Genomic DNA, 26,691 nt, shown 5'->3' on the forward strand with positions numbered 1-26,691 from the left:
TATGGGGGGGGCACTATAAACTGGAACATGTCTCTTTCACAGACACACACACAGGCCTGAGCAGTAAGCAGGCTCACTGTGGCCGTTATCTCATGCTGGTTCCAGATACCTGGCCAAGTCGCCAGCAACCTAGAAGGGCCAAGGTGCTGTGCTTAAGCGCCACCCGCCAGGCCATGCCCCCACAAGGGGCTTTGCCCTACTCCAGCTATCCAACTCTGGGGAGCTCCTCTGGCCCTCGCCACTGAAATCAGCCCCAAACAGCCCCCTGCCCTCCCTTGGGGCTTACAGTGGAAGTGGGCGAGACAAAGTAAGTCTTGGGGAACAGAAGGAGTGGGGGACAGAAGTGTGGAGGGACTACAGGCTAAGCTGAAAACATTAGAGGGAACTGGCCATAGTGCCTGTGAGCTTGGGCCAGGGCAGGTTTCGGTAGTGTTTATTTCCTTCATTATTTTTATTTTTCAATGGTCTTCCAGAAAAATAAAACACAGCCTTTCCAAGGGAGGACTGTTAGCACACAGGTAGTGTAATTTCTAGAAGCAAACCATCGCCCTCCTCTCCTTGCACTCAAATGCAGACTGGGCCAGCTCCTCCAGCCCCAAGATCTTGGTTACCAGCCCCCCAGACACACAGTAGACCAGGCCCAGCTATCTCAAGCCCCACCCCAGAAACTGTCAGGCTGCCTCCAATGTCCCTGCTATAAACTGCGTAGCCATCACAGAATGTCCCACCTCTCTAGGCTCAAACACTGAGAAGCACCCAGCCAGCAGGGAGGCTGTAGTACAGACGTGCACAAGGTGAAGGAGAACTAAGGCTGGCACCCGCTCTGTGCTACCGCCTCTGGGACTGAAGATGCTGCAGAGGGCCCACTACCCTGCCTGGCCTGACCTCGGCTCAGCGTTCCCCACCAGCTCAGACCCTGCCACTCTGGCTCCTCGCTCCTGTTCACTGATGGTGTCCAGTACCCCCAGTCCATCCCTGACTTCTCCACCTGCTGCAGTGCATGCCAGCTGTGGGCCATGCAGGGTAGTCCCACCATATCCCAGCCTGGGTGGGCCCTGCCTGGCACCAACTCCTCAACAGCCGGACCCCACTGAGCCCCACAGCAGGAACAGCTGCAGTAGGCAGGCAGGGCTGCCTTTACCCCCACGAAGCCAGTAGGGTCCCATGGCTAAGAGACCGGCATCTCCTAGCACTCCTCCCCGGTCACCAGCCTCTAGCCAGAGCATAGGTCAAGCATGGCCTCAGTTGGTTACCATTCCCCTCACAGTGTCTGTGGTGCTCCCAAACAAGAGTGCTCCCACTTCCCCACCCCATTCACCATGCTCAGGCCTCACCTCCCAGAACCACTGATCCAAAAGGCATAGCAGGGACCCATCTTTGTGGTCCCAGAGGTCTACAGCTTACCCCTGCCCCTGCAGAACTCAGACCGCTCCAGACAGCCCTGCAGCCCAGCCTGGCAGTCACAATCTGTCCCCAAGCCTCCCCTGGCTCAGGGTACCCCAAAAGCATCAGACAGCCCTCTTAGCTCTCTGTAGTCTTGGGCCCCAGGACGGTGTTGATAATGGACGTCCCACCCAAAATGCCCATGATAGAGTGTGTGACCCTGGCCTGTGGCCCACGTGCCCAAGTGTGATCAAGAACTCACCCCTTGGCTGCCCTGGAAGCGGATCGACGGTCTCAGTGAGACAGAGTCCTAGGAGAGAGAAGAGGGACGTCAATGTGGACACGGAGAAAGCAGGCTTAGGATACGAGTGTGTGCCTCCAGGTCATGCAGATGGGGCCCTGTGGCCCAACAGCTCCTGGGGAGCTATGGTGGGGGGCAAGCAGGGAGCCACAGCTGGACTAGAGCAGGGCTACCTCATACCCTACCAGGTGCCTAAGGGCAGAGCCATGGCAACATGGCCTTGTAGGCCAGGCCTTGCTTGCCCTCCTAAACTGCAGGGGGCAGAGCTGGGGTGGACTGGGGTCCAGGCTGAGAAAGGGGTATTGCCCTCACCCCGGCCTGCAGGAGCTCATAGGGCCAGACCAAGCATCCGATGCCCACCCACCCTATGTCAGTGCATCAGAGTAGTCTGTTCCTGCACTGGGGACACTCGGGACTGCCAAATGTCAGCAGAAAACACACTAAAAAGCTAAAATGATTGCTTTCAGAGACTGGGCTTCTGGCTTGATTGAGCACACACGGATGCAGATAGAGGAACTGCCTCTCCTAGAGCAGCTAACCCAGCCTTGGGCGGGACCCAGCTTACCACCACCACCCCCTCAGCCCATATACCCTCGCTGCTCCCACCAATCCTCACCACCCCACCCACCACCTTCTCTCACTAAGACACCTCTACTCACCCACCAGGTCCCCTTCCTGCCCCCACCAGTTTCTCCCATGTGGCACAGGACCTCCCCATCTCTGCACATGGTGCCTCTCCTCTGGCCTCAGCCCCCTGTACCACTCTTGTTTGCGCTGTTTGTCACCTGAAGAGGATACCAATGCCAGGGCTGCTACCAGGCTTGGGGTGTCCTCAGTCCCCACAAGGGGAACAGCCTGGCGGATGGAGGCATACTGCAGCATGGGCAAGACAAGGGTGGGATGACCCCCACCCTGATACCAGCCCAAATTCCACTCGGGGCTCCTCCTCTCAGATGGCAGGAGACACAAGGACAGGGCAGGGGCCTCGTGCCCAATGGGTGATGCAAGTGACAGGAGTGCAGCCAGATGCAGGGACAAACAGGCCCAGCACACAGAGGGTAGGCAGGTGGGCAGAAGGCTCCTGAAAGGCCTCGTCCCACAAGCTGTGGGGGGACGTGGGATGCAGAGACACATGAGGGGATGCAGGGGGAAGCCACAACACCCACTATGAAGAGCCCTCTTCTGCCAAGAATCTCGAAAGCCTGTGGGATCTGGTAGAAATGGCGGCTGTGCCCCAAGGGCACACATGCACTGAGCACACTCCCTATTCCCCATCAGAGCTGTCACTGGGCCGAGCAGAGCAGCGTCCAGGTCCAGTGTCCATGTGAGGACCTGTGCTGCAAACCCTGCACATCACTCACCATTCGGTCCCTGCCCGGAGCCCCTGGAGCCAAGCTCAAGCTAGCTTCCCTCACCTTGAAGGATCCCTCAACCACAGCACAAGTGAGGTTCAGAACAACACACGTGACCATGGGAGGGCTTGGACAGGGGGTTGTGGACACGCATCTATGCAGCCCTGGCCTGACATGGTTAAAAGACAGACATTGAAAATGAGGTGCCCGACAGCCCAGGAGAAGAAAGATATGCTCACATCGTCAGTCCTTCAGGAATCGCAGGCTGAACCACCACACCCACAAGCGCAGCTGAGAGGAGACCAACACCACCAAGTCGGCGTAGCTGTGGCGGGGATGGGAGAGGGGCTGCTGAGACAGAGAGCAAGGCGTTGCCCAACCCGGCCACTCCATCCGGGGTGTGTGCCTGGGAGAAGTGAGGGCACAGGAGAGGGCACTGAAGGCGCACGTGCACAGCACCTACCACTCATGGACAGAGACCAACATAGGGACAAGGCTCGGCAGTAGGGAGGCACAAACATGGCCACCACAGTGCGGACAGCTTCAGCCCCTCACTCATAGGGAGAAGCCCAGAACACATGACCACATATGCCTGATGCCCTTCGTGCAGTTTCTGGGAAAAGCAAAACCAAAGAGGAAGCAGGTATGTGTGTGCCTGGAGCAAGGGCAGGGAATGGCTTGAGGAAGTATGCTGAGGTAACAAAAGACACCTCCTAAGCCTGTCAAAGGCATACATAAAACAGATGTGTTCCTGGCATGCAAACTGTGACCCAGAGCACCAGCTGCTATCCTTGGCCTCTGCAGGGTCTTTCTGTGATACCTGGGCTTCAGAGCATGACTTCAAGTCCAGGAAGGGGAGTCTCACTATAAACTTTGTATGTCAAGAATTTTACTGTGGTGAAATTCATGTAACAAAACATTTGGCATTTCAGCCCTATTTAAGTGTATGAATCCATGACGTCAATTACATTTACCACGTTGTGCAACCATCACCATTATCTTTTTCCAAAATTTTCCATCAACCTTAAGAGAACTCAGTGCCCCCCCCCCCGAAATGACTCCCTTGGTCCCTCTTCCTGCCCTTGGTAAACCCACTAATGACCTCTGGTTTCTAGGCACTTACTTATTCTAGATAGATATCTCATACAAGTAGGATCATACAATACAGTACACGTCCACAATGCCACAATACATTCGTGAAATAGGACGTTATGTGATTTGGATGTTGTGCGAACACTGTATTCGTATTATCTGTATATAATACAGTGCTCTCACAACATCCAAATCATATAAAGTCCGAGGTCACATGACTTATGTGGAGCCATGGGCCTGACCCAGGTGGCTGCTGCTCTCTGTTGCTACACTCTGGCTACGTTCTCTGTGATCAAGTCCTTCTCTGTGGGCACAGTGCTCCCAGCTGGAAAGAAGGGGCAGAGGAGTGTTTGCTTCTGACTCAGTGGTGCTGGTGCCCCTCTCCCCTTCAGCTATTGCAGTGGTGGGAGCTGGTACCTCAGCTCAGAGTAGGCTCTGCAGCCCTATGAGCTGAAGGGGCTTCCACTATGAGACTCCCACCTCTGCTCAAACGATGAGGAGAGGGGTCCCAGGTGTCATACCTTTAGGAGGCCTCAGGGATGATGGAGGCCCTAGAGGATGATCAGAAGTGTGCTCCTGTCCCACCCGATCAGTCTCTCATCACCAGGGACACTTCCTGGAGCCCACCACCACAACCACAGCGCCCTGCTTCACCTCCATGATCATCAACATGGCACCTCCCCAAGCCCTGAGGTGCTCTTCCAGTCACAGCCAGAACAGGAGCTATTGGACCTCAATCCCCAAGATGCCCAGAAGTCAAGATTGGGAGAAACACTTCCCTGCCCAATTCTGAGGTGGAGCCCAAGAAAGTGCCCCAGCCAGATGTTCCTGAGGTAGGGGTGCGCCAGGATGCAGGGGTGCTGAAAAGCCTGCTGAGTGAGGGTCCTTCCTCAGAGACCTAAGGGTGGGGGCAGTTTTGAACTAGAGGCCAGTTTGAAGTGGCCCACACGCCAGCAACCAGGGAGGGGCTGGCCCCTGCACGCAGAAGGGTGTCTGGCATATGATGGTCCTGCCACAAGGAGCCATGGGACCCGAGGGGCAGCCCCAAGCAGGCCAAACTGGGCAACAGCCTTGGCCTGGGCAACCAGCTGGGCAGCTTGCAGAGCAGGAAGCCTCACATCAAGTACAACTTGCTGCTGCATCCACAGGGGTGAAAAGCCCCATGAGTATGGCCAGTACTACAAACCTTCAGCCACAGCTCTCATTTCATGCAGCGCCTACACATCCACAACAGCAAGAAGCCCTCCAACTGCAGTGAGGGCAGCCAGGCTTCAGCCAGAGCTCCAACCTGGTGCAGCACCAGCGGCTGCACATGGGCGAGAAGTCAGACACCTACGGCCAGTGTAGCAAGACCGTCATCTGGAGCTCCGTCATCTGGAGCTCCGTGCTTATCGAGTGCTAGCATATCAACACAGACTGGAAGCCCTACAGTGCCACACGTGTGACCACTCCCATTCCTTCCAGCACCTGTAGATTCACACTGGCAAGAAACCAGCTCTTTGCCTGCACTGCCCGCAGCAAGGCCTTTGGCCAGAGCTCACACACAGCTCATCCAGCACAAGGGGAGCCACTACCAGGAAAAGGCGGGGCAGTGGGCAGGGCTGACACTGGCCTACATTAACATTCCAGAGAGAAGGGTTCCTGCTCACTAGCCCTCCCTTGCTGCCACTCAGCTCTGCACACCTGTGTCCCCAATAAATCCTTTCTGGTTGCCGGGGAAAATAAACAAACTTTATGGGACCACTGATGTATACGCAGGCAGATGTTGCCCGGGACATTACACAGCAGTGCATATAAGCAGTACTAGTCTTTTTGTGTCTGGCATCTTTCGCTCAGTGTTTTGTTGAGATTTGTCTGAGTTATAGCAGGTATTAGGACTTTGGTATGCGGTAGTGTGGCTGAGTAGCATGCCATGTATAGATGGATCACGCTGTGTTCCTCTATCACTCGTCTGTGGACACTGGGCCATCCCCCTCAGATGTGTGTACCATCTCTATGCAGCTCCATTTCAGCACACGAGCTGCCATGGGGGCATCACTCACCATTTTGAACACAGAGCAACAGAAGGTGAGGTGAGCAAGGGGACTGCACACATGTGGACAGCACAGAAATAGGAGATGTTCATCCTCGCAGGCCTAGATGTGGTATGGGGACCAAGGCAGAGGGAGGGTGGTATCCCAGGCAGAGGGAAATCACGGGAAAAGTGAAGGGGGAGGGGAGTTTCTTCCATCTCCCACCCTGGGCCAGCCCACAGTACAGTCAGCCCCATACGACTCCAGCCCCTCAAATGTCATCAGAAGAGGTGTGTGCGATGACGGGACAAGGTTGAGGCTCAGGGACAGTTCCCTAGGGGGCCCTGCAGACACGGGGTCTCTCAGGCACCAGGGGGCCAGCACAGGGCAGCCTGTGGAGCCCAGGAGGGGTTCCAGAAGGGCCTCAGCAGCACTACATGCCTACTCCACAAGGCCCCTGGCCCCCAAGCCTGCGCACACCTTTACACTCCTCTGGCGTAGCCCAAGACCCTGGCACCTTAAAGAGCACTGGACAGACAGCTGGGTGTCCTGACACAGTCATCACCTGGGGAGGGGGAGGGGGAAGTACCTTAGGGCTGAGTGGGCTGGAGGGAGGAAGTTGCAAGCCCCACTGGGAAGCTGTGGCCGCCAGCCGCCTGGCAGCTCTCCTACCCTTTCCAGTAAAGCCCACGCAATTGAGAAACGCCTTTCTGGAACCCTCCCCAGGGCTCCCTGGCACACTTCCCACAGGGCACAAGGCCGTGGAAAGTTCAGACAGGCCATCCATGAACCACAGGAAGGAGAGTGGCAGGCCTAGGGCAGACACCTGGAATTCAAGGCCCCATTACAGATGGATACACTGACCCCCAAGGCCCCACCTGGGATAGTTGCATGTATACTGAGGCCCCTGCCAGGGTGGATGAACAGATCTTGAGGCCCCAGTGAGGAGGGACAGACACATAGACCTTGAGGCCTCACTTGGAAAGAGGTGGAGGCCACTGAGGACAGCATCCAATCAGCAGGTGCATACAGAGAGTTAAGGGCAGAAAACACAACACTGGGCTGACCCAGGCCTTCGTCATAGCACGTCCAGCAACGTGGGCAGGCAGGCATGCAGGGAGGTGTACCAGGAGCTGAAGGAAAACTTGCCGGCAGGAAAGGCAAAGATCAGGAAAACACAAAGCAGTCGAGACGCCAGCCTAAGTGGCCACGTGCTCTGTCTGCTCTCCTCTTTAGCAGAACCCCGTCAACCAGCACGAGCCCACCACATGCACCCACCTGTCGGCATTCCCCTAGCCTCTGTCCCTGCGGTCTGCCTTTTCCAGGAAGTCATTGCAATGGAATCATGTTACATCCATTTCTGGTGACTGCTGTGACATATCACCACACACTGGGTGCCTCTGAACACCAGAAACTCACCCTCTCTGAGTGCCTTCAGGGCCATGCTTTCCCCAAAGGCTCTAGGGGAGGATCCTTCCAGCTCTGGTGGCTCCAGGTGGTCCTGGGCTATGGCCACATCACTCTAGTCTCTATCTCCATCATCACATGGTCGTCTTCCCTCTGTGTCTGGCTGAAACCTTCCTCATGTGAAAACCCTGTGATGACACTGGGCCCACCAGGATAGTCCGGGATCCTCTTCTCATCTCAACGTCCTTCACTGCATCCCATCCACAAAATCCCTTTCTCTGTGTCAGGTCACCTACTCATAGGCTCCACGAACTAAGACCCACCATCTTTGAGGCCTGGATTCAGTTGACAGCACAAATCTACACACCTCTGAGAGCCATCCACACTGCCAGCTAGAAGACCAGTGTTGGTTCCTCTTTACTGCCTAGTATCACCCCAGAAAACCAAACCCAACCAACTGCCACTGAGTCAATCCCAACTCCTGGTGACCCCATGTGTTACAGAATAGAACCGCCCCATAGTGTTTTCTTTAGCTATAATCTTTAAGGAAGAAGACTGCCATGCTTTTTTTTCGGTGGCACTGCTGGATGGGACTGAGCCTTTCATCCTGCGGTTAGCAGCCAATCACAAACTGCTTGCGGAGCCCAGGCTCCCACTGTGCCAGCATGGCTGTCTACTCATCGTTTGCCAATGGGAGGATGATGGACTGCTTCCAGCTTGGGGCACTACTGAACAGAGCTGCTGGAAACATCCACACCAGGCTGTCGTGGGGACATACCCTGTCTTGTCATGCAGGTAAACACCCAGGAGTGGGACTGCTGGGTCACAGGACAATCATGTGTTTGACCTGATAAGATCCTGAAGATGGCGCAAGACTGGGCAGCACTAGGCGGCCATAAATTGGAGCCGACTCAAAAAAACAGCTACTAACAGCAGCAGCTTGATAAGAAACTGCTGGAATGCACTCCAAAGCAGCTTCGCAGAGGGCTTTGGCAGCTCCCCACCCTCAACCACCAGCGCTTGACTTGGCCATTTTTCGTATCCCAGCCTTCAAATGAGGTAGCATATCACGGAGGTTTCCACATGTGAGTCCTTGAGATTGAGGGTGTATAGCTTTTCACAGCCAATCTGTATGTCTCTGGTGAAGCTGTGTGTTCAAAACACCCATACGTAAGAAGTGGATTGTTTGTTTTCTCAGTGCTGAGTCTTGCATATTCCTTATATATCCTGGATACCAGACTGCCCCTTGATGAGCTCTGTGAAGACTCTACCAGGCTGTGGCTGGTCTTTCACTGTATGAAAAGCACTTAGATGAGCAGAAGTTCTTAACTTTGATCATGTGGAATTTCTCAATTTTTTTTTAACTTTTTACTGTGATTTGGGTGATAGTTTATAGAGCAAATTGGTTTTCCATTCAACAGTTCATACACACTTTGGTTCATGGTAATGACTGCAATCCCCACAGTGTAACAGCTCTCTTCCCACTTCCTCCCCATGATTACAGTTTCCATTCATCCTTCTCTCCTATGCCTTCCTGCCTTCTGAGCTTTATGCCTGGGCAAACACTGTCCTTTTGATTTCATATGGTTGACTGTTCTAAGTAGTGCGTACCTCCCTGGTGTCACCTTATAGACCTGTCTGTCATCTGGCTGAAAGGTATACCACAGAGGTGAGTTCAGTTCCAGGCTTGAAGGGTGTCAATTTGTTTTTTATGGATCTTGCTTTTGGTCTTACAGCCACGTCTCCTTTTCTCAGTAAGTCCGTTTTATAGAATTCTCCTAAACTGCCATTTTTACCAACCTCTCCTCCCTCCTCCCCAAAACAGAAGTTCTAGGACTGCTGCTTAGGTCTCTGACTGTGGGCTCCCTCTGGACCCGATCACGAATGTGTGCCCGGAATGCAGAGTTGTGGCACTGTCCATGCTGATCACCTTGCCTCCCATGGGGAAACTGGAGCGGCCCTGCTCCCCACACATCCAGCCCTCAGCCTACGCTCTCCCACAAGGTCTCTTCTGACTGGTTGACCCACTCCCCCCACATAGTCCCATGCATCCCTGTGTGTGTCCATCAACATGCAGGCCATCCTAAGGGCTGGATACCACACTAGCAGATATCAGTGTATTTGGACAAGACACTGGACAAGCCAGAATGCAAGATACTTTAGCAGGCAGAAGTGCAGGAGGACCCATGGGGTGGCAGCATCTGAGCAGAGCCGTGAGTGGAGGAAAAAGTGAACCTCAAGGACTGGCACGGGGTTCTGACTGAAGGTAGGTGGAGCCAGAGAGACATGGCTCTAGGCAGGTGGGGTCACACAGCTGGGCATACCAGCCCCGGGATCTGCCAACATCCTCTCTACAGGACCCCTACTCCTTCTTTGGGCACCTGGAAGCACCGAGTGAATCAGGGCCTCTGACAGGGCCTGTGGGTGTGCAGAGAGTCAGGGAAAGAGGATATGAGTACAGTATGGGGGACGGTCACAATGCAAGGGGGTACGCATCATCACAGCACAGGGGGACATGGACACCTTCTGAGGCCAGGCCTTCCAGGCCAGGCCCTCCTGTTGCAGTGTCTGTGCTGGCCAGGCATGGCTCCATCTTCCCATCCAGCAAAGGCAGGCACATGCCTTCAGCTGCTGCAGGACAAATGGACAGGGCAACAGATGACAGACACACCACCTTTACATCTCCCAGGAGGGTGCAGTCTGGCTAGAACGTGGACCACGTTCCCTGCCATCCACACGTCAGCCATTAGTGCTGTGACACGCACGGAAAAGAGTTCCACTGCTATGCACCTTGCACACAAGACTAGCACAGTCCTGCAGGGTCCATGGGAACCTGGTGCCACCCAGCGGATGTGGGATGGTGTGCACGGGGCGGTCTCAGGACACCCCACATCTCATTGGCTACGGGCAGGGTAAGCAATCTAATCTAGCCCCAGTGGCAGACGTGCATTTTCTAAAGCTTGAGTTTTCGCCTGGAAGTGTGACCCTTATCACAGGCAACAAACCCTGCCCACACACTTCCTGCAAGTGACAGGCTTGCTGTGCTCATTTCTGAGAAAATGTCTGGAGAGTCTGGAGTCTCGGCTGCACAGGACCCTGCTGGCTGGTCAAGTTGGGGTGGTGCCCCTAAAAACTGCAGCCCATGCAGCTGAAGCCCGCATGCCCAGAGACCCCATACCTCCATACGTGCACACGAGCCCTCTTCAGAGGAGCAGGGTCAGATGTGATACACAGACACTTCCTCTCCTCTATCAGAGACTCTCCTTGCCACATTGTGGGGGGCTGGACTCAGGGCCAGCCCTACTCCCCAGGCCACACAGAATTCAGGGTTCCCAGCTCACAAATAGGATGCAGAGCAATCCAGACCCAAGATCCTCAAAAGTAGTAAACAATAGTTCCCATGCTTCTGAACAATGCGTGGTTCACTGTGGGGATCGCATTCAATAAAGTCACTAGAGAGCCGCCGGCTGCCAGGCCCACTTGTCTGACCAGCAGAATGGAGCAGGCAGCTGACTCCACAGCGACCAGGTCCACCCTCGCAGGCCACAGCACACTGCGGAGGAAGGATGTCCTTCACCAGAGTAAACAGACATTCACTGTGCCCATATGCTCTGCACCTATCACCTCATCAAGGGGAGCCCCTCACTTATGGGAATCCTACCATATATCAGGTCCCAGGCAAATATTCCTTGTCTAGTCCATAGGCTTTTGGGAGGGATGACTCCAGCCAGGCCTTAGATGGGCCAGGAATGGTTCTAAGGGCCAAGTACCCTGTCCCTACCAGATGCTGGGGAGTAAGGCTGAGGAGACAGAGCTGGACCTGGGCAGGGCTCACAGAATCCCTCGGAGTGGGCAGAATGATGGGACCATACACAGCCTGCTCTGGTCGCTCTGTATAACCCGATGACTCTCGTGTCACCATGATCCCTTGCACATCCTGAGTGACAACAGTGACGTGGCTTGCATTTCTACATTTTTCAACACTTCCCATAGACTGTGGACCTTTTTTGATTCCACTTGATGCTGCTATGTGAGCTGTCATGTTCCCCCTCCACTGGGTAGAAGGGGAAGTAGCCACAATCCCATAGCCAATAAGACCTTTACATCCTCAGGTCGAGGGTCTGTCCTAGAGCAAGGACGCCAGGCAGTCCTTGTTCAGCACTGCAGACCGTGGTACAGGGTTTCCCAGCTTGTCAGCTGTGAGCCACAGCAGCTCAGCCCAAATAGCAGAGCTGAGACATCGCCACCTATACACCAGCCAGCAGACTGGCCAGGAGAAACAGAGGGACAACTGAGGCAGCCTGTGACTGAGCAATGATCTTCAAACTGCTCAGTCTCCCCCATCATACACAAGGGCCAAAAATAAACAGAAACCCCTTTCAGAATCAGGAACAGCGTTCCTGTGGGGACCACAGAGGCTGTGGGGTTCCTGTGGGGGGGCTACAGGAGGCCACAAGGCATTCTGGGTCGGGACGGGGCATGTTCTACACATGCACTGAGAGCAGGTTCACTAAGTGCCAGGGAGACCCTCCTGGGGGAAGCCCCCTCGCAGAGCCACAGACAAGTGCCCCCCTCCCCCACATGAATGTTTTCTCCCACAAATGCCATCCAATACCACAAGGAGGACCAAGACTGCCAATGGGGACAGGGACACACCACCCTTTCCCCGGGTACCCCATTCACACATGAGTCTGCCAAACATGAGGTCATCCTCTGGGGAAGAGATGCAGCAGAAACACCTACCACAGTGCACCCCAAAGCCTCATGCCCAGATACCAGGAGCACATGATCAGGATGCTCACAGGAGATGTGCACCACCAGCCATCTCACCAGATCCTGTGTCTCAGGCAGGCCACAGTGTGGAACTGGGGCCCTGAGACATCATGGTATACCCCCAGACCACTTCTGCAAGTATGACACCTAAACTGCATCTGCCTGCGGGATGGGCTGGGCCACTGCGGCTACTAGGGAAATCCGGGGGACACACCCCAGCCTTGTCTTATACCCACTGGCTATATCTGTTGTTAGCTGCCATTGAGTCAGCCACAACTCATGGTGACCCCATACACAACAAGATGAACATCGCCCAGTCCTGCCTCCTCCTCACAATGACCTGGATGTGAGAGTCTGTTGTGGCTATTGTACCAATTCACCTCATTGTGCCCCACTTTAACCTTATGGGCTCTCTACTGCAACAAACATGATGTCCTTCACCAGCAATTCATCTACCCTGATGACATGTTCAAAGCAAGTGAGTTGGAAATGTTCTGTTGTGACCACAGAGTTTTTACTGGCTAGTTTTTGAACAATTGGCAAGTTTTTCTTCCACCTACCAGCTATAATTGGTCAATAAACATTTGCATACAGCTTCAGGTACTCAAGGCCCCAGGTTACCCCTTGGAGGAGGGACTTGAGCCAGCCCCTAGAGTCCTCACCTCTCAGAGTTCCCTATTTGCCAGGTCTAGACACCAGAGGGTACAGCCCACGGACCCTGCCCCACACAGGGGCTGATTGCAGGAGGTGTCTAGACAGCACTTTGGGAGCCCTGACTTGAGCTTTTGAGGTTCAAAAGCCAAAGCGCTAATAGAAAGGGGGCATCCCAGGGATGTACCTCCACGGCAGCCCAGCAAGGAAGACAAGTCTTGGTCCAATTCCTTTGTCACATACTACTCAGGGAGCTATAAATGGAGATGTACCGTGACTGTGCCCACTACAGAGATCTCTATGGAACTTTCCAGAACATCTCTCATGACAAGCTCAGCAGCCAAATGCTTGGCCAGATTTATGAACCTAAGACAGTGCCGTTATCCATAAAAGGTGCAAACTGTGCCTAGCCAATGTGGAAGCCACCACCTTGGGCTTCCCCGCTCCGTCTCTGCCCCGGCCTGGCTCAGTCCAGTGTATGCTCAGATCCTTGCCGTCCCATCTGTGATATGGCTCCTGGCTCCCTGGCAGTGGCAGCAGTACCATCACAGTCCCCCAGTGGTGGTGGTGCTACGAACATTGTCACATTTAGGAAATTTCCAAGAAGCTGCTTCCTGTCCTGGCTGGACAGGGGCTGCTGCATCTAGCCAATGTGGCCTGACAGGTAGCTATGCATGTCCACAGGTGGGTCTCCCCTTGCCCTGAGCACCCAGTGCACTAATGTGGGATTCTCCCTCAGCCAGGGCTCACCATGCGGAGGCCTCAACCTGACCACCAGGCCTTCTGGGCACTCGAGACTCTGGGGGGGTGGCACGCTAGAGGTTGGAGACCAGGAGACATGCCACGCACATCACCTTCACAGCAACCATTCTCTCTGTCCCCCTTGGCTGACCCGCCACAAACAGCCCTGCAGCTCAGCACTGGTCACTCTTCTGAGTAAGTCCTGCACCTTGGGGGGTACCTGGCCTGCCACACTCACCACCAGGGTCTTGTTGTGTCAACCACTTCACAAACATGGCCTCAATCCAGTGAGTGATGTGCCCAGATGCTGACTTGACCCCAAAGTATGGCACTGCCCATGCAGATCACATCTCTTCTGGGATGATAACAATGGGTCCCAAATACTCGCTCTCTGGTGGGCATCCTGCTTTGGTGGACTTCCTAGATTTCTTGTGCTTTGATGACCCCCACCCCCACCCCGGGCTCCTCAGACAGATTCTGGAAAGGGAGAGATCATCTATCAGCAAGATAATAGTACTCTGAGTCTGAAGACAAAGGAACTGGAGACCATAGTGGGGCCTACTCAGATACCCACTGGGGTCAGCCAGGAGACAATACTGTCACCTCTGAGACCTCTGAGGTCCCCCCACCAAGCCAGCATACTCCATAGAGCAGATAGCAGGAGACAGGACGCCAGCCACCCTGTCTCTGCACTACATCCCTGCTAGCCCCACGGTCCCCTGGCTGGTCACTGGTTGCCTGTCTGTATGTCCCACTGGGAAGCCTGCTCCTTGAGGAGCAGGGGCCTTGGAGCATCCTCCTCGCATGCCACCAGCCTGAGGGCACGTAGGGCCCACGGCACAGATCCACTTCCTCCACCAGCATCCTGGGGCCTCTGCCCTCCTGAGCATTTGTGCTTGGTTCTCAATCCCAGAAGGTTCCTACAGGTCCCCGTAGAAAAGTGGCCCCAGAAATCAGGGCACTAAGTGCAGGGCAAGGGCGATGCAAGTTTGCACAGGACACAAGCATGCTAGGGAGCCTTGAGGGCCAGTCCTGGGTGACATCACCCCACCTGGGCTTGATTCCACTTGCACTGATCATGTCAGCCACTTTTGAAGGATATTCTGATGGGGACACACCAAGGAGCTGGACCAAAAGGACTCCTGAGATCTTGGCCTAGCCCTGATATGCGTGGCACCAGGCTCACATATTGTACCACATAGAAAGCTTCCAAGTTCCTGGAGACAGGTCACATGACCCTGTTCAACTTCCTAGACCAAGAGTCAGGTCATGCATCTTGCTCTAGCCACCCTTTTAGACCACAGATCAGGTAAAGAGTCAACTCATGTGACCCACCCTGTCATCCTTCTAGTCCAGGGGTCAGGTCACATGATTGCCCAAGCTACTCCTTCTAGACTAGGGGTCGGATCATATGACCCACCTCAGCAAGGGGCAAAACTCTTTCTGCAAAGGGCCAGACAGTAAATATTTTCAACTTTGCAGTCAGGACTCTGTCACAATGACTCAACTGCCACAGCAGTGAAAGTAGCCACAGACAATACTTCAATAGGAGGAAGTCATGTTCCAATAAAACTTTATTTACAATTACAGAACTCTTGTAAGCTTGTTTCAGACTCTGATAAGCAAATGACTACTCATCAGACCTTGGGACAAGCTCACAGGAGCCAAGGTCAGGCCTGTGGCCTCAGTGGTGACCCTGGGCAGAGAGCACAGGCCTCAGTTTCCTCATGGGCAAGCACAGAGGCCCCAGCAGCTCTGACACTGACCTGCACCGAGGAGTGCAGCACAGGCTCCTAGTCAAGGTCTAGGGACAAGATTGCGGAGTAGCCGTAAGCAGGGGCACTCCCTAACCTGGCATCACCACCCTAGAGTTCAGCAAGAGGCTCCCTCACATTCTGAGTCCTCTTCTGGGACCATCCAGTGTGTCCATGTTGGGGGAGGGGGTCACAGGGTCACAGTAGGAAACGAAACTTCCCCTAAAAATCTGTCTTAGAAAAGGGGAACCACGTCATTGCCCCAGGATGGCTATTATCAGGAAGATAAAAAACAGCAAGTGTAGGCGAGGAGGTGGAAAAACAGGAACTGGAACCTCCTCCACTGCTGGTAGGAATGCAAAATGGTGCAGCCACTGTGGAAAGCAGTGTGATGAGTCCTCAAAAAGTTAAACACAACTACCATGTGGCCCAGCAATTCTGCTCTTAGGCACATACCCAGAACTGAAAGCAAGAATGAAAACAAACTGAACACACCCGTGTTCAATGCAGCACTGTGCACAACAGCCAAAAGGTGGAAACCACCCAAGTGTCCAACAACATAATGTGATACACACATACCAAGGAGTACTATAACCAACCACTGCCGCCGAGTTGGCCCCAACTCATAGCGACCCCTCCTTGGGTTTCCAAGGCAGTATCACTAGAGAAGTAGATCGCCCAACCCTCCTTCCGAGGAGTGGCTGGTTGGTGGGTGTGAACCGCCAGCCTTCTGGTTAGCAGTCAAATGCCTTAGGCACTACGCCACCAGAGCTCTATTCATCCACAAAAAGGAGTAAAGCCCTGATACACACTATATCTCACGAAGGAAGCTGGATAGCATCATGCTGAGTGAACCATCAGTGACAAAAGGCCACATGTTACACAACTCTGTTTATATGACGTATCTGGAATAGGCAAATACATAGAGACCAAAATTATTTAGTGGTTACCAAGGGCTGAGGAAGGTGGGAATGGGGAGCCCTTGCTTAGGGGACACTGAGTTTCTGTTTGGGAGGATGAAAAACTTGCAAATGGATAGTGTGATGGTTGCTCAACAGGGTAAATGGAATGTTGCTGAGTAGTACACTTAAAAATTACTAAAATGATAGGCACTTGTATGAGTTAATGAGAATGTCCATATATATAATAAAGCTATTTTTTGTTTGGTTTTTTTAATGGGGCAAAGTGATGATAATTTCTTGTTGTTGTTAGGTGCTGGTGAGTTGGCTCTGACTCATAGTGACCAGACACAACAGAACAAAACACTGCCTGGCCCTGCACCAGCCCCAAAATCCTTGCTACACCCGAGCCCATCGTTGCAGCCACTGTGTCAATCCATCTCGATGAGGGCCTTCCCTTTTAGGCATAGTGCCTAACGCATTTGACTACTAACCAGAAGCCTAGTAGTTCAAACCCACCAGCTACTTCTTGGAAGGAAGATTGGGTCATCTACTTCCATAGTAATACTGCCTCAGAAACCCAAGGAGGGGTCACTATGAGTCGGATCTGACTCCACGACAGTGAGTTTGGTTTTGGTTTGGTTCCACTCTACCAAGCATAATATCCTTCTCCAGGGAATGACAACATGACCAAAGAAGGTAAGACAAAGTCTGGCCATTCTTACTTCCAGGGAGCATTTTGGCAGCACTTCGTCCAGGACAGGTTTGTTCTTCCGGCAGTCCATGGGACTTTCAGTATTCTTTGCCAACACAACTCAAAAGCATCAACTCTTCTTTGGTCTTCCTTAGTCATTTTCCAGCCTTCGCATGCATATTAGGAGATTGAAAATACCATGGCTTGGGTTACACACACCTTAGTCTTCAAAGAGACATCTTTGCTCTTCAGCACCTTAAAGAGGTCTTTTGCAGATCTGCCCAGTGATTTCTTGACTGCTGGTTCCATTGGTGTTGATTGTGGAATCAAGTAATATGAAATCTTTGACAACTTCAATCTTTTCTCCATTTATTGTGATGCTGCTTATTGGCCCAGTTGTGAAGATTTTCATTTTCTTTATGTTGAGGTGTAATCCATACTGCAGATAATTTCTTAGCCATAGCCAAATACCTTGAGGGAATGAGCACTGGGCCCAGGGGTTAGGGACCATGGTCGGAGGGGACATCAAGCTCAATTGGCTTAACATACTACACAAAAACACTGTTCTCAAAAATCAAAATCATTTGGAGGCAAAAAAAAAAAAGAAGGTGGGGACCAGTTTTGCTGGTCCAATAGAGCCCGGTGGAACCACTGAGGCTATGGCCCCGAGCTGCCCTTCAGGTCTGGAATTGAACCCACACCTGTGGTTTCCAGCCAAACAAAGTACAGGCATGTGAGTTAAACATTTACCTCAAGTAGACCCACGCCCTGGAGAGAACAATCATGGGAGAAGGAAGGGCTGCTTATGCACAGGGAGACAGGTCAGGGGGCAGGAGAGTATGGAGGGATGGACACTGGGAAGAGGTAACTAAGGGGAGGAAGTGGGAGGGGAGCTGTTGCATTGTGGTAAATTGTGGTCAATGACATGAGACAAAGTATATGTGAACTGCTGTATGAAAAGTGAATTTGCTCTGTAAATCTTCACCCAAATCAAAATAAAATTAAAAAAACAAACAAACAAAAAACACTGTTCTCCATTCTACTTTAGTGAGTAGCCACTGGGGTCTTAAAATCTCACAAGTGGCCATCTGAGATGCAACAATTAGTCTCTCCTCATCTGGAGCAAAGAAGGAAGAAAATCTAGTATCCACAGAAACATCAGTCCAAGGGACTAGTGGACTATGCAAACCTCAGCCTACATGACCAAGAGACAAGAAGAACTAGATGGTGCTCAGCTACCACTGTCAATCACTCAGAAAGAGATCAGTGTAGAAAATCTTACATAGAGTAGGAGAAAAATGTAGAACAAAACTCAAAATCATTTAAAAAAAAAAAAAAAAAACCCCGGGCTTAATGGTCTCATAGAGACTGGTAAAAGCCCCAGACTATGGGCCCTAGTCACCCTTTGTTCAGGTCTGGAAGTGAACTCACTCCTGTGGCTTCCAGCCAAACAGTAGAGAGGCATACAAGGTGAACATTTATACCAGGTAGATAACACTCCTTAGAATGATCAACCATGGATTTGTACAGGGAGAGAGCTCAGAGGGCAGGAATGCATAGGAAAGAAAGACACAGGGGAAAAGTAACCACAGGGAAGAAGTGAGAAGAAAGTTGTTACATTGTGGGAATTGCAATCAATGTCATGAAACAAAATGTATATGAACTATTGTATAGAAAATGAATTTTCTAGGTAAACTTTCACCCATAACACAACTAAGAAAAAAATTACTAAAATGGCAAATTCTGTGTTATATATATTTATCACAATAAAATTAGAACTTAGAAAAGGAAGGGAAGAACTTCAGGCCTAGCTTACCCTCCTCAGGCAAGTGGGGTTCCCCAGCATTCTGGGGTGATCCTGGTCACCAACCTCCAACTTTCTGACCTAGCCTCCCCTCAGACTCCACCTAGGGTCTACGCACCCTCACCTTCCAGATCAGTCTACCCGGGACTGAGGAACCCAAAGGAGGCATGGGGTCCAGGCACCTCATATCCCCAGCTCAAGCATAGGATCTGCATAAGCGTGACATAAGAGACAGACATACACGCAGAAGACAAATAGATATACACTCACAAACTACGGTGCAGTGAATTACCTGGTATGGCTTTTCTAGCCATAAGTATTTGTAAACTCCATGGTGGAATTTGCTGTAACTGAGGAGCTCCTGACTGTAAATGTTATCCACCTGGGGTACTTCTGTGGGGAGTGACACAAAGCAATGTTCTGGGAAAGTTGCTCTCTCTCAGGTGCTTAGAATTCTGATGCTACGATTGGCTAGTTTGGCCACCCTGCCAGTCTCAAAAGGAGGCCTACTAGAGGCAGAACTCTGACTGCTGGCAGAGAAGGACCTGCTGCTGAAAGAGACATGCACTCCTGAGAGACACGCGCTCCTGAGAGACACATGCTGCTGGGAAAGAAACGCAAGAGATACGCATTGCTGAGTGAGACACCGAGGGACACGCAGTGCTGGGAAAGAGACTATGAGAGACTGTTGGCTGAGAGACAGTGGGCTGGGAGAGAGAATGAGCGTTTTTCCTGAACTTGAATTGTAGCCTGGTGTTTCCCTAATAAACCCCGTAATCTGTGAGTTGTGTGTGGCCACTGCAGTGAATTATTGAACCCAGGAGAGAGGTGGTGGGTGCTTTGGGAGGAACGGTTGGTGAAAGGGCTAGAGGGAGGCAGCATGTCTGGCCTTGCAGGAATAGGCCTTGGGTTACTGATGGTGATCCTGACTTCCTCTTGTGGGGTTAGAGGAGGTCAGGAGATGTGGCCTCCTTGCCTCTTTGGCACAGACACGCACACACGTCCACCATCCCTCCCCTCTGTCCCATCTGACAGGGCCCCCTAGCCCAGGTTGCACACTGGGGAGACCGCCCGCACCCTCATATCCCCAGTGGAAAGTCAGACTCTGAGACTGCCTTTGTCTGCCCAGATGTACTCCCAATGGGGATAGCAAGCTTAGCTGAGTGTCCTGCTTGTGCACCAGCAGAGTGGCCCCTCACCCCCAGAGACCATGGGCCCAGGGACTCAGCACAGCTCCCAGACCTACCACAGCCCCTCAAATCATGGCCAAGCCTCCTCTAATGCAGTGGGCTTCCCACATGAAACTGCAGAAATCTGATTCAGGGAAAATAAACCTAACAGAGAGCCAGAGAAAGGAACACTGCAGTACATCTCCCAAGGTGGTCTGCAAACTGAAGGTGGCTGTGGAGAAGTCCAAAGTGGAACTGCAGTGAAAGGAGCTGGAGCCACTGATGGGCTAGGTGGAGGGGCTAAAGCTCACATGGCAGGGGGTTCATCCAAGAAAACTGGGACTCACTGAGAGGCTCCTCACCAGGACACCTCCATGGAACAGGTAGTGGGGCACTCGAAAAGGAACCACAAGAGAGCAGACCTTGGCCCTAAGGGCCACACTCATCCCTCGTTCCCAGAGTCTCAGTCCAAGGATATGGCTCTCCAAGGTATTGGTCACTGCTGGGGACAGCCAAGAGGACTACAAGGCTCCCTGCTATGATATTCCTGTTCAGTAACAAGCACCGCCACCTACTGTCCACCAAGAGAGAGCTCAGGGCTAATGTCTAGCCAGCTTCAGCCTCACCATTGTCCAGGGGCTTATGCCAGAGCACCTGCTGCCCAGAACCTGCCACCAGCCCGAAGAGGAGGCTTGGTGTACGTTCATCTCCTGAGCAAAGAACACATCCAGGAGTCAGGAGTGGAGGGCTCCTGGCCTCTAAGGCAGCCTCAATTGTGCAGACCTGCCTTCCAAGGGCATACAAGGACAGTTGCGTGAGAGCCTCCTGACAGCTTTGCTGCAGGGCCTGGACCACAACCCAGACGTGCAACAGCTTCTGCCTTGCCCTCTACCACCACCACAACAACGATGACAATGAGGACATGCCCACCACAGATCTGTGGGAGGGTCTACATTCAGCATGGTCCAGCGTTGGCACACCCTCCTTCTGGCTGAACCACTCAGCATGATCACTGTTGTCCCCGTGCACAGCACAGCTCCACACATATGGCCAACATGTGATGGGTGCCTATCTCACAGCCACAGTAAGACAAAGTCGGAGATACCATTTATTAGCACCAGTGGCTTCTTCAACACCTGTGCCTCTTCACCCTGGCCCACCTGGTGCTCGCTGCCCCTACCCAGGCCCTCCTTCACTACTGTAGGTCACCCACAGGCTCTCTACAAGCTTGAGGCTTTGGCACTTGTAGCTTCACATCCACAACAGCAACAGCTGTGTGGCTACCCAGTGCCCACCTCAGGCCCAAGTGTAGGCTAGCCTCTGCCTGAGTCCCCAACAGTTTCCCATCTCATCCTGCCTCAGTACCACCGCAACTCCAGCTCAAGTCGTCCTACACAGCCCCAGGAGAGCAGTGAGTTGGATTGTGGCAAACACAGTTTCAGCTCATCCAGAACCCAGGACTAGGCATGGTGCTCGCAGCACAAGGATGTTCCAGAATAGTGATTCGTTGGGGTGAACGCAATCACTGAAAAACGAAGGTGACGATCACAAAAAAAAAAGGAAGGAAGGAAGGAAGAAGGCGGGCATGACACCACACTGAAAACACACAGGCCAACCCTCTCAGAAGCTGAAACAAAGGGCAGAGGCATCTGTGTGACCACCGGCTGGCAACAGGAGTGGAGTGCTCCTTCTTGGACCCTACATGCTCGCTCCTCAGGAGAAAGGAGCAGGCGTGCTCCACATGTCCAGTCCCTGCCCACATCTGTGCCTATGTGACCCAGGGAGCTGCATGTCCCCATGGCCAGTGTGACCCAGGAGAGTTTGTGTCTTGGCTGGCAGGGCCAGCGGCAGATATAATTAGCACAGGTTCCAGAGGTCTGCTCCACTGGGAAGTCCTATGGACACCTGATTTGGTGAAACAGTGTCCCCTTGAGAGCGTTTGGCTACCAGCTCTTTAAACAAAGTGACAAAGTGAAATTGTTTGGGGGGCTGTTCTCAAGTGAACCCCTTTGGGCTCTGTGAGTGACTGAAGACATTACAGACACTGCAGTGCTCCAAGTCTTAGACCGTGGAAGAAGAGGTGATAGTTTAAGCCATAAAGGCTTAAAGCAGGGAAACAGGCTCCTGAATAGGGAGACACAGAAGAAACCAAACACAGCCGTCTCCACCCCCAGGGCCCCTCTGGAGTGGAGCCTGTTTTCCAGTTGGCTGGCTCTTCTGAGGTCCCCTGGCGATGTCACAATCCAACGTGATGTCAAACCGGCTCTGGGATGAACTCTGGCCTTCCTGATGAGTCAGGGGGAGGGCTTCCATGAGCGCCTGCTGTTTATACACAATTATCGCCCATAGCAGCCACACTGCCAGAAGCAGAGCTAGGGGTCACAGGTCACAAAGGCCAGGGCAGCACCCAGTCTCTCACACTCCCATGCCCCACTCCCATTTATTAAACCCAGCCTCAGGGGTGCTGGCCTCACCCCGCACCCAGAGGACTACCACTGGGAGGAAATCACACCACCCAGAACCTACAAGGCCCACACTGAAACACAGGCAAATCTGCCCTGACCGCCTGTCCCCGCCCCGCCCTCACCTAGGCCAGGTCCACACCCCCTGCCCAGCTGGGAGCCTCCACCCAGTGACTCAGCCTTCTCCCCCTGTGGGGTGGGCACCCCACCCCAGAGCTGACATCGGGACAAAAGAGGATGCCAGAGAGGGGGCACTGTAAAGACATAGTGGTACCCTTGGCCTCTGCTTGGCCACCACCCGACTGTGTCCTGTGTGCACAGGCCCAGGGCACAAGGCCACGTGCTACTCCCTTCCACGGTTGCATTCCGTGTGGCTCAAGTTCCCTCCCAGCCCCATAAGGAGACCTCAGCTCAGACACTCAGGTGGCCTGGGCAGGTGGCACTGGCCCTCTGAGCTTCCACATCCCCAGAGCATAAAAGCCACCCCCACCAAGTCATCAGGAAGGTGACAGGTACCCTCTGAGGGTTCCTAGGAGCCACATCCACATGGCAGGAGAGGATGCAGGAGGCCACCCTGCTTTGGCCGGGTTACCAAAGACGGAGGGTTGGCGGCGCTCTGCACTGTGGGAGAGGAATGAGCTAAATTAAGGATTCTCCTGCCGGTGCCTGGGTGACATCCCCACACTACCCACCCATCAGCTGGCGAGCAGCCTCCACTGCCCATGAGGCTGCAGGGATGCTCATGGGGTCCCCGCCTGCTCCTCTGCCTGCTCGGCCCACCATGCTCCAGGCTACCGCAGCCCAGACCCTCTACTCCCTTCTCAGCTCAACAACTGGTGCTTCATGGGAGGAACCCCATGGCCCAGCCCCCACACGGTGGTGATTTCAGTTCCTTGCTGATAAGGACTACTGATGAGGTTTTTCTGCTGATGGACCTGTTGCCTTGGTCATGCCTGGCTCTTGTCTAGAGGGTTGGCCCGTGATCTGGGATGGTCTGGTCACCTGCAGGTACTCCCTAAGTTTGTAAAACAAGAGCCTACGCTCTCTGTACCCCTACAGGCCCTACACAGGTAAGGGTGCTGCCACTGGGAGACAACAACAGGAACTGTCTCGGGGATCTGAGAGCCCAAGAGGGGCCAGAGCTGCACACACCCTAACAGAGCCCCACAGCCCTGAGGAGGATACGGAACTCAGGGAGGGCCAGTCACTGGAACTCTCACACATCTAGAATCAGAGGCGTCAGGTGCTGGGACCCTCACAGTTGAGGAAGAGGAGCCAGAATCTGAGAGGCTGGGCATGAGGACCCTCGTAGCCCTGCAGGCAAGGATCCAGAACTCAGGAAGGGTCTGTCACTGGGACCCTCACAGCCCTGAAGAGAAGAATGGTTTGGAACTCTAGGAGGGTCAGGCACTGGGACCCTCACGGCCCTGAGAAGGATCTAAAATCAGACAGGTTGGACAACCACCCAAAGCCTCACACAAGTAGAACCAAAATGCAAACCCAGGTAGGTCTTCAAACCCCAGGCTTTGAAAGTCCTACCCAGGCCCTCAATGTCTGCTGAACAATGATGTGCCACTTCCTGTAAAAATCAAAAACCAAACCCGTTGCTGTCAAGTCAATTCCAACTCATAGCAACTCTACCAAGGAGTCTGTAATCCAGAAAGGAGAAAGTTGCCTGTCAGCTGAGCTCCACCAGAGCCCCAACGAAGAGATGTCACCTAGGTAGGAGAGGCAGGTGTCTTAGGCAGAGCCACTTCCTGCAGTGTGGTCAGGGAACACCGCAATGGGGTAGCGTGACGTTGTCCTGGAAGGATGGGTGATGTCAGAATTTCCTCTCTCCTCTACCAGAAGTCACCCCTCCACATAAGGGAGAGCAATCAAGCGAGTAGCTGGCTCAAAATTCACTGTGTGTTTACATCAAAGAGAGGCCCCCCAGAGTCAGCAATCAGCAGCTAGATGCCAGACCTTCCAGCACATTTGGGCTGGTCATCCGGTTGAGGCGGCTCCAATTCCAGGCCCCTCTGCAGAGAGAGACAGAAGGCCTGTACCCGGGCTACCGGGCTGCTCTGACAGCTCCCAGAGCCACAAAAGGACATTCTACACAATGCACCTTCCCCGTGCCCTGACACACCTGAGTCTGTAAAAGTCTCATCCCAGTTAAAAAATGCAAAAGCCTTCCCCATGAGTTCCTATTGGCAAACCACTTAACCATAGAGCTAGATGACAGAAGACTCTGAACAGACAGCTGTTGACAGACTGTACATGTGAGGTTTTGTTAGGAACCAATGAGCATCTCCATTTACACAAACAAGTTCTCCAAGTCACTTTCCAATCCCACCACCCAAAACTCATGGGAGTTTGAGCTGCCCTGATCCATGCTCCACTCAACGCATTGCCCAACAGGGAAGAAAAAACCAAAAAACTGCTGAGCAGATTAAATTCCCTGACAGCTTCAAAGAAAAACACAAGTGTGGGTCATCCCAAAATGTAAGCCCTGGCCAAGTTGCCCCAAACAGCCCAGAGAGAGCCCTGGCTGGTAAGCACTCTACTCTCAGGCCATGCTGGGGACAGCTTGGCCATCTGCAATTACCTTCACACTCACAGGAGGAAGACCCAGCTGGGAATGGGATATCACCCACACCCAAAATTAAAAATAGCAATGTGATGGCAGGAGATGGGTGCCAAGCTGGGTTTTTGACAAATGGGGCGGGTAAGGGCTGCAACCTGGAGTGACTAGGTCCCGCATCCACCTTACTCCTGTGACTCATGGGCTCTCCCCCAGCTGCTGCTAGGAAAGATGCCTTTCTTCCCGCAGAACACACCAGTATCACCAGGTAAGACTATTCGTGGCCTGAATTCCACCAGGAAGGAGGCTTCAGCTCAGGCCACCTCCTCACCTGTGGGGGCGCACCCGCCTCCTGTCGAAAACCCTTTAAATAAGGTGAGAACTGGCTCTTCCAAACCAAGCTGAGATCTCTGCTTGACAGAAGAGGAAACTGAGGCATTGAGCGGGGAAGGAAGTTACCCAAAGAAGAAGGAAAAGGTGCCTGGAAGGTTTGGCACCCCGAGCACTAAGGAAACCAAAAGGGGAAGAAATTCCCAGCTTGGTTCACAGTGCCAAGCGAGTTCACGGCAGGAAGAACGCCACATTCCTTCCTAGTTAGTCTTTCCTCTAGCGCCCGCGGCCCCCCCCCCCAAAGACACAAACACACGCAGAGAACCAGGCCTCCCCAAGATCAGATGCCTCCCACCCTGCCACCTTATCACTCTGAAGACCCCACTTTCCAGGCATGGAGGCAAAGCACTGAAAACCACTTCCTCCCAGGACCTGTCCATTGAACACCTGCAACTCAGGTCCCCAAAGGGAAGGAGGGTGCCATGACACACAGAAACGGGAGCAGCAGGTTCTGACCATGGGCCCAGATGTGCCCAAGACCTGCCAGGACTGAGCACAATAGCCATCTCCCCCCCGCCCCCAAGCCCCACAGCAGAACCGAAACACCTCAAACTTCCCCAGATGGGCTCAAATAGGCTCCTGAGAAGTTCAAGAGTCTGCTGACACCAGATGCAGTGGCCGGTGCTTCCGCCCAGGTGCCTACCAGGTGGGGTCCCCCACCTGCAGCAACCGACCGCCCTTTCACATGCCCACAGAAAAGCAGCAGTTTCATCCCACACTCACACACCCCAAAGGTGTCAAGGCAGGCAGGGTCACCTGGAGGGAGTGGGGGCTAGAGACTAGCTGTCAGTTTGTCCCCAAACTCCCCTCCCTGGGAAGAGCAACCCAGCCTCCCGGGCCTCCACTGACAGCCTCGAAGGCGGCACCCAGGGACAGACACAGCCTACCTGCCCACCTGCCCACCCACCAGTTCAGGGAGCTTAAGCGGAAAACCCTAAGGAGGATTCCACAGGTACCCTGGTTATGGAGACCCCATACTCACCCAGCCAAGGACCCAGACAGAAGAGCTGTCCCCAGGAGGACAGACACAGTCGCCTTATCACCCTTCCAGGGACCCAGACAGAAAAGCACCGAGTCCCCGCCTCCAGGTGTACAGACCTGGCCCTGCCCAGGTGCTGGAAAGGCAAGGGATGGGCCCCTAGAAGCCCTCCAGATGACCGTCAGCCAGGCGCGCGAGGCCGGGCCCCTCGCCTCCCTGTGCCGCCCGCCGGGGCCGACCCCCAGCACCCGCGAAGGCCGCG

At 53.5% G+C, this 26,691-nt stretch overlaps 1 protein-coding gene across 1 annotated transcript in view; it reads right to left on the reverse strand.

Annotated features, from left to right (window-relative positions):
* The window catches only part of ELL (elongation factor for RNA polymerase II), a 38,558-nt gene that overhangs the window by 11,593 nt on the left and 274 nt on the right, over positions 1-26,691 (reverse strand). Inside the window, exons 2-3 of the mRNA XM_042781584.1 lie at positions 8,479-8,498; positions 1,646-1,693 (exon numbers count right to left, since the gene is read on the reverse strand). Coding sequence (XP_042637518.1) covers positions 1,646-1,693; positions 8,479-8,498 — 68 coding nt within the window. The remainder of the gene's footprint in view (positions 1-1,645; positions 1,694-8,478; positions 8,499-26,691) is intronic.

This window comes from Orycteropus afer, unplaced genomic scaffold (assembly GCF_000298275.1).
Source record: "Orycteropus afer afer isolate SDZICR_OR568_19922 unplaced genomic scaffold, OryAfe1.0 scaffold00136, whole genome shotgun sequence".
Taxonomy (NCBI): domain Eukaryota; kingdom Metazoa; phylum Chordata; class Mammalia; order Tubulidentata; family Orycteropodidae; genus Orycteropus; species Orycteropus afer.